Below are 11930 nucleotides of genomic sequence, written 5' to 3' on the forward strand. Positions count from 1 at the left end.
AAAATGCTTTAGGAAAATAAAACGTAGTTGTGTATTTAAAAAGAGGGAATGTGCATGTGTGTGTTTAAGGAGAGAGATCTAACAGTGAATTCAAACGAAGGACATAATGGGATTTATTGTACTATTTTTCCTTCCAATTTTTCTGTAGATTTGAAATCTTTAAAATGTTTTGGAGGGAAATTAGAGCCTCGGGAGCCTTGGGAATGTGGGAAAAGGCTATTAATAAGTTGATAGAGAAAAGAGTTGATAATAAGTTGATAGAGAAAAGAATAGAATTAATAAATTAATACATAAATTTATTTATTATGAACATAATAAAGGTTAAAATGGAACAAAGTTAGGCATGCTTATTTGTTTTTAAGTTTAAATTTTAGTTACACTCTATACTTTTATAGTGTTGTTCTAGATACATGAGCCAAAATTTAAAGGTGGTGTGGCTCTCTTGCTTAAGAACCACTTAGTGGATTTTGGACTCTCATGATTCTGTCTTTGATGATATATGGAAATGGAGTTGTCAAAAAATAATTGGTTGCAGATTATTTACTTATTCAGATTAAATAAGAATTTAACAAAGTAGTCCTTTGTCTTATACTAACTGAAAAAAATTATATCCTGCATATCTTACAGGAAGACATAGTATGTTGATTGAAAGTAAATTAGGTACTCCCAAAAGAAAACAAAAACACTGACTCAAAAAGATACATGCAACCCTATGTTTATTGCAACATTATCTACAGTAGCCAAGATGTGGAAGCAACTCAAGTATCCATCCATAGATGAATGGATAAATAAGATGTGGTGCATATGCATGTACACACACACACACACACACACACACACACACACACCATGGAATATTACTCAGCCATAAAGAGAATGAGCTCTTGTGATTCGTGACAACATGGGTAGACCTAGAAGGTGTTACGCTAAGTAAAATAAGTCAGACAGAGAAAGATAAATGCCATGTGATCTCATTTATATGTGGAATCTGAAAAACAATACAAATAACAAACCAAAACCAGAAACAGACTCATGAATACAGAGAACAAATTGGTGGTTGCCATAGGAGCAGAGGTGGGAGGATGGGTGAAATAGGTGAAGGGGATTAAGAAGTACAAGCTTCCAGTTATAAATAAGTCATGAAGTTGAAAAGTACAGCATGGGGAATATAGTCAATAATATTGTAATAATGTATCATGACAGATGGTAAGTACACTTAGCATAGTGAACATTGAGTAATGTACAGAATTGTCAAATCACCATGTTGTACACCTGAAACCAATATAACATTTTTGTCAACTGTACTTCAGTAATAAATTTTTTTTAAAAAGTAAATCAGACCAGCACATGTGAATCTAAGGGGTGAGAAAAAGTTGAAGAGGTTATTACTTATAAACCTCATCTTTATGATTCTTTAGCCAGGAATGGTAAAACAAATTATGTTGTTCTATATAGTGATTTGACTGTCTTTAAAGAGTGAAATTACTGGGGCACCTGGGTGGCTCAGTCGGTTAAGTGTCTGACTTTGGCTCAGGGCACGATCTAGCAGTTTGTGAATTCAAGCCCTGCGTTAAGCTCTGTGCTGACAGCTCAGAGCCTGGAGCCTGCTTCAGATTCTGTCTCTCTCTCTGCCCCTCCCCAGCTCACACTCTGTCTCTCTCAAAAATAAATAAATTTTAAAAATAATTAAAAAATTAAAATTATTTATTAAAATAAAGAGTGAAATTACTGTAGGATTAATACTCTGTAGCAGTGGACATTATCCAGAGCAAGATACAATTATATTAATAGTTTGTTATAGGTAGGCTGAAGTAGTATTACTAGATAGGTAAAACTTGTAACGTATTTATAAAACTATGTAATGCAATAAGTCACTTAAGTTAAAAGATTTGGTGATGTGCCTGGCTGCCTCAGTTGGAAGAGCATGCAAGTCTTGATCTCTGAGTCATGAGTTTGAGCCCCATGTTGGGTGCAGAGATTACTAAAAAGTAAATAAATAAACTTAAAAAAAGACTTGGTAAAATATTAGGAAATACAAATACAGTACAACTCAACATTTTATACAAAATGAGAAGTAGAGGTTATCCCTGCAATGCATGGTTGTATCAGCACTAGAAAATTTTGCTGGAGCACTTCACTACATTAAAATATTTTGGGGAAAACTATGATCATCTCAATATTTGTAGAAAATATGCTTAACAAACTCAGTACCCGTTTGTGATCAAAAGTCTTTAAAAAGTTGAAAGAATTTGAAAAAATGTTAACATGTATTAATCCTGAGGGATAGATATGCAGATATTTTATTCTGTACGTTTGGTTTTTTTTGTTTGTGTGTTTGTTTTTTTGTTTGTTTGTTTTGCAGTTGAAAAACTTTACAACTTAAAATCATGGTGACCCACGAACATTTTTGCTTGTTTTCATTACTCTCCTCTCTCCAACCTCAAAGCATTTGCAAAGCACAAAATTGTAAAAAAAAGAACAGTATTTACTTCTGTCTTGCCCTGAGTCTAAGTGCCCCACATCTCAGTACATGACTCTCCCTCTCTGGCACAATCAGGGATGAGGAAGTGGTCAAACTATAAAGTTAAGGGTCTCTGAAGGGACAATCAACAGACTTAGAAATTGCTTCAGATGAAATTCCTACTGCAGCTATGGATTGAATTCCCCAGGGTTTTTAAAAAATACTTTATTTTTAAGTAATCTCTGCACCCATCATGGGACTTGAACTCACAGCCCCGAGATCAAGAGTTGCATGCTCTACCAACTGAGCCAGCCAGGTGGCCCCTGAATTCCTCAGTTGTAATGAGAGTATTCACAAATATAAATGTATATGTGAGTATAATTAAGCTATGCAAAATAATAGTATTATGTGAACGTAATATGCTTTTCTTTTTAGGTATCTACGAATCTTTCAAAATGTGGACCTATCTAGCAATTTTTACTTTAGGTAAGTCTAAACTTAGTTTTTCTCTTGTTAGTCACTTAAATGTTTATATTATTTTCCAGTAAAAACAAAATCAGAGGACACAATAGTACTTCCTTTATTTTTTTTATTGGCCAAATTATTTCATCTAAAAACATAAAGGTACAGGTATTTCTTCCTTTTAAAAAATCTTATAATTGAATATTGAATGGGCAAATTAAAGGGCAACTGTTCTCACTATAAACATCCTCTTGGTTTTAGGTGGAATTTTAATGAAATATTCTTATTTTGTAATTTTTAATTACAAAATGAAATTTGCATTCAGTTTCTAATACAGAGTTGTAACCATTTCACAGTTCAATGTTTAGTTAACCATCTAACAAAATTAAAAACAAATTCAGGATAGGAAGAACTATTGCAATACCAAGATACTGCCAATGGCATTGTAAATTAATAGTTTTCCTGAAGAGGAATGTAGCATTAAGTATTTGTGAAAATATATCCTAAGAAAATAAATTAGGAGAGAAAATATTAATTCCTGTTTATAAAGGGACACTTATAGCTTCTCTGTTTATGATAGCCCCAAGCGAGCAAGCCAGCCAATGCAGGGACAACCCAAATACCAATAGTTGAATGACAGGCAAGTAAATTTTAACAGAGCATTGTGATAGAGTATTATACCACCACTGATGTGGCCAATATGTAGGCCTAGGAGATACAGAGTTATTGTGCTAAGTGGAAAATTCTTTCAGCTGTAATATCCAAACTAAAAAGGTAGAACACAAAATAGCATGCACCAAAAAGGACATGAGTGCTAAGGACTAAATGAGGGCCTAGAGTGTTGTAACTCCTGATGCCATGCACTGATGCATTATTTTAAATTTATTAAAAAAATTTTTTTTAACATTAGCCACTTTTTTTTTGTTTATTTATTTATTTTGAGAAAGAGAGCACATGTAAGTGTGAGCCAGGGGAGGGGCAGAGAGAGAGGGAGAGAGAGAATCTCAAGCAGGCTCAGTGCTATCAGCACAGAGCCCACGTGGGGCTGGATCTCACAAACCGTGAGATCATGACCTGAGCTGAGATCAAGAGTCGGACACTTAACTGAGCCGCCCCAGCGCCCCTTTAAATTGTTTATACAGTTAACCACTTGTTTACCTATGAAATAAAGAAAAACGTGTTTACTATATAGAATGGGTTATGTCTTCATAAAACTGAAGGGAGTTCATTATTTTAACAGTAGTATATATTGAAGGGCTCCTAAAGAAAGAACTTTCACTTCCTCAAATGTTTATTGAGTGTATATTTCCATTGTGTTTATCTCAGTCATCTGCCTCTCTGTCTTTGTTGCTTAATTTTATGTTTATAGCATCTGCAAGTTATCACTGCAACTTGGTGGTGCTGTTAGAAATGGTCCTCTGCTCCATGATTTCAACTTCGTTTGTATCCTGACACTGAGCTCTCTGGCCAAGTCATCCCATAAGTAAAATATGTTGGTTGAGGTTTTTGTGTCTGATAAGTAAGTTTAAAAAAGCATATACTACATTCTTAAGATTCGGCTGGAATAAAGCAGTTACTCTAACTAGGAAAAAATTGATTTTTAAAAGTTGAAAATCAACATCCCTCCCCCCCCACCCCTGCGTGTATTGAGATATTACTGACATATATCATCTATAAGTTTAAGGTGTACAACGTGATGTTTAGATACACATAAATAGTATGACATAATTACCACAATAAGGTTAGTCAACACCTCCATCCCCTCACATAATTATGAGGGTGTGTGTGTGTGTTGAAAACATTCCAGATGTGCTCTTAACAAATTTTAGGTTGTAATTCATTACTGTTAATTACAGTTGCCATGCTATGCATTAGATGCCCAGATCTTTTTTGTCTTATAGCTGGGAGTTTGTACCGTGTGACCAGTACACAGCTTATTTGGCTTTTTTAGATTCTGCATAGAAGTGAGAACATATGGAAATAATCAGACTTATTTCACTTACTATACTGCCCTCAAGTTCCATCTATGTTGTTGCAAATAGCAGGATTTCTGTCTTTTATTTTTATGGCTGAATGATACCTGTGTGTGTACGTGCACCATATCCTTTTTATCCATTTAGCTATTTCTGGACTCTTAGGATGTTTCCATGTTTTGGCTATCATGAATAATGCTTCAGTCAACATGGGTATGCAATCTCTTAAGATGATGATTTAATTTCTTTTGGCTATATACTCATAAGTGGGAATACTGGATCATATGGCAGTTCTATTTTTTTCTTTTGAGAGACAGAGAGTGCGAGCAGAGGAGGGGCAGAGAGAGAGGGAGAGAGAGAATCCCAAGCAGGCTCTGTGCTGTCAACGCAGAGCCTGATGCAGGGCTCGAACTCACAGACCTTGAGATCATGACCTGAGCTGAAATCAAAAGTCGGATACTCAACCAACTGAGTACTCAGGCATCCCTGGTAGTTAGTTTTTAGTTTTTAAGGAATCTATTTTTAGTTTTTTAAGGAACTTCCATACAGTTTCTACAGTGACTGAACCAATTTACATTCCCACCAGCAGTGCACAAGTGTTCTTTTTTCTCCATAGCTTAACCAACACTTGTCTCTTGTCTTTTTGATAACAGCCATTATAGCAGATATGAGTTGCACTCTCATTGTGTTTTTAATTTGCATCCCTGATGTGATGTTGAACATTTTTTCATGTGTCTGTAGGGCATTTTCTTTGGGAAAATGCCTATTCAGGTCCTTTGCCCATTATTTAATTGGATTGTTTGGTTTTCGTTTTGGTGATTCGTGTTGTGTTTTTTTGTTTGGGTTTTTTTTTATTTTTTATTTTTTAATTTTTTGCTCTTGAGTTATATGAGTTCCGTATGTGCTTTGGATATTAACCCCTTACTAGATACATGGTTTGTAAATATTTTCTCCCATTACATAGGTTGCCTTTTTATTTTGTTGATTTTTTTTCTGTGCAGAAGCTTTTTGGTTTGCTGTAGTCCCACTTATTTATTTTTGCTTTTGTTGCCTGTTCTTTTGGTGTCATATCCATAAAAGCTTTGCTAAAACTAATGTCAAAGAGCTTTTCCCCTTTGTCTTCTTCTAGTAAGTTTACAGTTTGGGGTCTTACATTTAAGTCTTTAATCCATCTTGAGTTAGTTTTTGTGAGTGGTGTAAGACAAGAGTCCAACTTCATTGTTTGCATGTGGTTATCCAGTTTTCCCAGCACCATTTATTGAAGAGACTATCCTTTCTCCATGTGTCGTCTTGGCTCTCTTGTCAAATAGTTGACTCTGTATGCATGGGTTTCTTTCTGGGCTTTCAGTTCTATTCCACTGATCTACGTATGTGTCTGCTTTTATACCACACTACTTTGAATGTTGTAGCTTTGTAAAAAAGTTTGAAATCTGAAAGTGTGATGCCTCCATCTTTGTTCTTTCTTTTTTTTTTTAATTTTTTTTTTTAATGCTTATTTATTTTTGAGACAGAGAGAGACAGAGCATGAACAGGGGAGGGTCAGAGAGAGGGAGACACGGAATCCGAAACAGGCTCCAGGCTCCGAGCTGTCAGCACAGAGCCCGACGCGGGGCTCGAACTCACGGACCACGAGATCGTGACCTGAGCCAAAGTCGGCCGCCCAACCGACTGAGCCACCCAGGCGCCCCTCTTTGTTCTTTCTTAAGATTGCTTTGGCTATTGGTGGTCTTTTGTGGTTCCATACAAATTTTAGGATTGTTTGTTCTACCTCTGTGAAAAATGTCGTTGGAATTTTGATATGGATCTGTGGATGACTTTGGGTAGTATGGACATTTGAACAATATTAATTCTGACCTATGAACATGGGGAATCTTTCCATTTATTTGTATCTTCAGTTTATTTCATCAGTGTCTTACAATTTTTAGTGTAAGATCTTTCTCCTCCTTGGTTAAATTTATTCCTTCGTATTTTATTTTTTGATGCTATTGTAAATATGATTGAAAAACCAACTTCTTAATACAACTTTTATCCCTGAGATTAGATACTAGTAAAATTAATGGCTTCATCTAGCAAATGTAGTAAAATTGAATTTCACAAATGAAAAAAATAAATTTCAATCAAATTATATGAATAAATTAAAGAAGAAATAATTGAAATAATTTGTGAGTCTTCAGACAAAATTGCAGCCATCTTTATGAATTTGGGTACACATGAATTCTAGATGACATTCTGTGCTAAAATATATAACTAGACATACTTTAAAAATTATTAATTATGTGAAATCAGAATTGTAAAATGGGTTTCGTATGGCCTCAAAGCCAAATTTTATTTGCAAAGACTGTGATAACTTTTTGGATGAGTATTACTCTTCTAAAACAAATTTTATCATAATGGCTTGTATTTTCTTTTTAAAACATTTTTTTAATATTTATTTATTTTTGAGATAGAGAGAGAGAGAGAGAATGGGGGAGGGACAGAGAGAGAGGGAGACACAGAATCCGAAGCAGCCTCCAGGCTTTAAGCTGTTAGCACAGAGCCTGACACGGATCTTGAACTCACTAATCATGAGATCATGACCTGAACTGAAGCTGGATGCCTAACTGACTGAGCCACCCAGATGCCCCTGTATTATTTTCTTATTCCTGTTTTATTATGAAGTCAGTTATGGAACTGCCACTAAAAATTAATAGAATTATTTTTGTTCATAGGTAAACTAGAGTACAGACCATGCACTATTGCGTAGATACTGTAACATCTATACAACTCTATTCAGATATGTATGAGAGTGTGACCTCTTTGCACAAGGCTGTGACGTTATACCGATCTCACTGTAAAGCAAAAAATGCACATTGCAAGTCAGTGAATGTTGGTTTCTCATATATTTCTAATTGTGCAAATGCCTAAGTCATGCAGTGATTTAAAAGGTTTTTTTTTAATGTTTATCTATTTTTGAGAGAGAAAGAGGGAGAGAGACAGAGCGTGAGTGAAGGAGGGACAGAGAGAGAGGGAGACATAGAATTTGAAGCAGTCTCCAGGCTTTGAGCTGTCAGCACAGAGCCCAATGCAGGGCTCAAACTCACCTACTGTGAGATCATGACCTCAGCTGAAGTCGGATGCTCAACTAACTGAGCTACCCAGGTGCCCTATTTTTTAATTGAAGCATAGTAGACATACAATATTATATTAGTTTCAGGTGTACAACATAATGAATTGACAATTCTGCTTATTACTCAGTGTTCATCATGGTAAGTATAGTCATCATCTATCATCATACAACATCATTACAATATTATTGACTATATTCCCTATGCTGTGCTTTTCAAAATCCCTGTGATTTACTTACTTTATAATTTTAAGCTTGTGCCCCTTAATCCCCTTTATCTCTTTTGCCCATCTTGCATTCTTGCCTCACTGGCAATGACCAGTTCTCTGCACTTATGAGTCTGTTTCTGTTTTTGTTTGTGTTGTTTTTTAGATTCCACATTTGAGTGAAATCATACAGTATTTCTCTTTATCTGTCTGACTTATATCACTTAGTGTAATGCCCTGTAAGTCCATCTTTGTTGTTGCAAATGACAAGAGCTCATTCTTTTTTATTGTTTTCAGTGGACGCTTAGGTTGCCTCCATATTTATATATTGGCTATTGTAGATAATGCTGCAGTAAACATAGGGGAGCATATATCTTTTCAAATTAGTGTTTTTGTTTTCATTGGGTAAATACCCAGAAGTGGAATTACTGGCTTGAAAGTATTTCTGTTTTTAATTTTTTTAGGGATGCAGTGATTTTTAAATTTCCAGTTACATTCATGGTTTTATAGTGCTTGCTTGAATAGCATCGCTTCCAAGTAACAGAACAGGTGCTAATATAGTTGACAGTTTTTGATTCCATATAGGAGCCAAGACTGAAATATGTTTTGCTTTTATAATTCTTACTAAGTTTCAGTTATGTTCTTAGTTACAGCTATGATTTGTCCCACTCACTTCAATATAATCTCACTGTCTTGCGAATGCCCCTGGAGATGTTAAAGTCAGAAACAACCCAGACTCGCCAGGAGAGTTTCGACATCTTTGAAGATGAAGGATTAATTACACAGGGTGGAAGTGGTAGGTGGTTTTCAGCACATCTAACGCATGTTAATACGGCATCCGTGAAATGGCATCTCATGAAATTAACTCATATTTCCCTCATATTTCTCTATCCCTTATTGTTCTTTGTCCTTACATGAGGTTGTTCCAGATACATGAACTTAACCAGTTCATTTTTGGAGAGACCATTAATCATGATGTGATTTCGTTTGTGGGCCAGCCAGAAAATTGTGTGCTGACATTTCCTAGGAAATTTCCATGTACTTTTAATGGAATACATTTTAGGTCTAGACTTGTGGTGAAGTTTGAAAGGGAAATTGGTTTTTTTGAATATTGGAGAATACACCACTATTTTACTTCTTGGAGAGTTTTGGAAAAAACTCATCATGGGTTATCTGTTATGTCCTAGACATTTGCTGCAGTATCTCTAATTCTCATAAAAACTCTGCTCAGTAGATATGATGCCACTTTTAAAGAAATAAATACTAAGTGGAAAACCTAGGTGTAGAGATTAAGATCACATGGCCAGTGTGCTGAGGAACCAGTACAGCATATCAAAAACTGTTCTTATTTTGATTGGTCCCAGCTTGACCCAAGAGTCAAGCAAGACAGGCCTTTTCATTTTATTTTTATTTTTTTTCAATATATGAAGTTTACTGTCAAATTGGTTTCCATACAACACCCAGTGCTCATCCCAAAAGGTGCCCTCCTCACTACCCGTCACCCACCCTCCCCTCCCTCCTATCCCCCATCAACCCTCAGTTTGTTCTCAGTTTTTAAGAGTCTCTTATGCTTTGGCTCTCTTCCACTCTAACCTCTTTTTTTTTTTTTCTTTTTTTTCTTTTTTTCTTTTTTTTTTTTCTTCTTCTCCCCCATGGGTTTCTGTTAAGTTTCTCAGGATCCACATAAGAGTGAAACCATATGGTATCAAGACAGGCCTTTTTATGTCAGGGCCACTGGAGGATCACTGCAGGACCACATGTGACTAGTCTAGGGTCACCCTGGAAATCCTAGACCAACTGGTCACACAACAGAATTGGTACCTTTATCCCTGGATTTTTGGGTTGGTCTAGAACTCTAAAGCCAGGGGCACAGCTAAAGTGAATATTGTGAAGGAATCATTTCAGGCTTAAAGTAGTTTAGCTGAATTGGATTTACTATGGAGACATAGTAAGTCAATGGTGTCTTGGTCACCTTGCTCTGTGCAACTTAAATAATGGTGATGAAGATGTGGGTGGAGAGGTAGAATGTAATCTAAAGTTGCAGAAAGTTTGTCCTTTGCAGGACACTCAAGAAGAGGCTGTGCCCTATTAACATTTTGCCAAAGGTTCTTGTTCACTCTAAGTAGACTTAGAGTGTTACTTAAACTGGATATCATCCCTGGCATTGCCCTTGACTATTATTAACCTATTAGATTGACTCTCTTATACTGAGGCCAAACTCAGTACACCCCACCTACCTCAGAACATCCAGACCACATAAATTTGCCCTGGTTCAGACTCCCAAATTGTAACCTATACTGCCAGACACAGGTGGAGGATAAGGTAATGTGTGCCTGAATATTTGTTTGCATCATTTCTTCTAAATACCACGCTTCGTAATAGAAAAGCTAAAAGTATTCCTAAATTTGCACTGTCATCCTAAATATGAATTTGAATATTTGTTCTGGAATCCTAATTAAGCCTCTAAAAGCCACTTAATTTTTTTATTCTCTCTAGAACAGTTCTACTTGGCAGATATGAATAACATTGTGTATTAGGTTTTCATAGCTGCTATAACAAATTACCGCAAACTTAGTGGCTTGAAACTATACAAATGTACTATGTTACAGAAGTCAGAAGTTCCAAATAGGTATCAGTGGACTAAAATTAGGGTGTTGGCAGGGTTGCGTTCCTTTTTTGACACCCTGGAGAAAATCCATTTTCTTGCCATTTCCGTGTTCTAGAGGCTGCCCACATTCCTTGGTTTGGGGCCCCTTCCGTGTTCAAAGCCAACAATGGCCAGTGAGGTTTTTTTTTCCTACGTTACGTCACTCTGACATTCACATTCTTGCTTTCCTCTTTTCCTTACCATGACCCTGTGATCACATTGGGCTCACCTAGATAATCCAAAATAATCTCCCCATCTCAGGGTCATCTAATTAACAACCTGAATGCCATCTGAATTTCAATTTCTCCTTGTCATGTAACATAACATATTCACATGTTCTGGTGATTAGGACATACACATCTTTTGGTGGGTACACTATTCTCTTACCACAGAGGGGGAAGCTGATAGGAAACAGAGAGTAAGGGTAGAAGGTATGGGGTAGGTAGAAAACAAAAACAATAATACATTTTTTTAGAAGTCTGTACTCTGTCAGGCAGTGTATTAGTTACTTTGGGTATGTTAATTTAATCTGAACATATCTCTGAGGTGAGTAGTAGTATCATCATTTCACAGTTCAGAAATGTTTAAGCAACTCACCAGAGGTCACAGAGTCTGGTAAGTGGCAAAGACTGGACTCTAGTTCATGTGTGTACTATTCTTGCTTTGCGTAAAGCATTGAAAGGGCAGAGAAGATTTAGTTTTTATGAGTCAAACCAAGTGTATTTGTCGTAGTATATAAACACTCTTAACATACCATGTTTTGAGAAGGAAAATAGCCTGCTACCCAGAACTTTTTAGTCTTTTAAGCCATTATCTTTTAACTATACTTATTTCTTATGCTGTACTTTATGTAAGTTTTATAAAACTTGTTGGTGTTTAATAAATGTATCTGGATATGCTGAAATCATGTTTGATGAAATTAATTTCTTCACAAAGAAAAAACCTGATGTGATAATAGCTATATCACTTATGGAAGTATCAGTAAGGCACCAGTCTGGTTCAAAGCACTTTATGTGTATTTCCAACTTATTTCATCTTTACAACAACCACATGACACAGGTACGATTGAGGAAGCAGA

At 35.9% G+C, this 11930-nt stretch overlaps 1 protein-coding gene across 8 annotated transcripts in view; it reads left to right on the top strand.

The window, feature by feature from the left end:
• FIG4 (FIG4 phosphoinositide 5-phosphatase) overlaps positions 1-11930 on the top strand; it is a 130863-nt gene that overhangs the window by 28245 nt on the left and 90688 nt on the right. For all 8 annotated transcript variants that reach the window (XM_042939558.1, XM_042939557.1, XM_042939554.1 and 5 more), the window contains 2 exons: positions 2897-2947; positions 8853-9001. In XM_042939558.1, coding sequence (XP_042795492.1) covers positions 2897-2947; positions 8853-9001 — 200 coding nt within the window. The remainder of the gene's footprint in view (positions 1-2896; positions 2948-8852; positions 9002-11930) is intronic.

Source organism: Panthera leo, chromosome B2 (assembly GCF_018350215.1).
Source record: "Panthera leo isolate Ple1 chromosome B2, P.leo_Ple1_pat1.1, whole genome shotgun sequence".
Lineage (NCBI taxonomy): Eukaryota > Metazoa > Chordata > Mammalia > Carnivora > Felidae > Panthera > Panthera leo.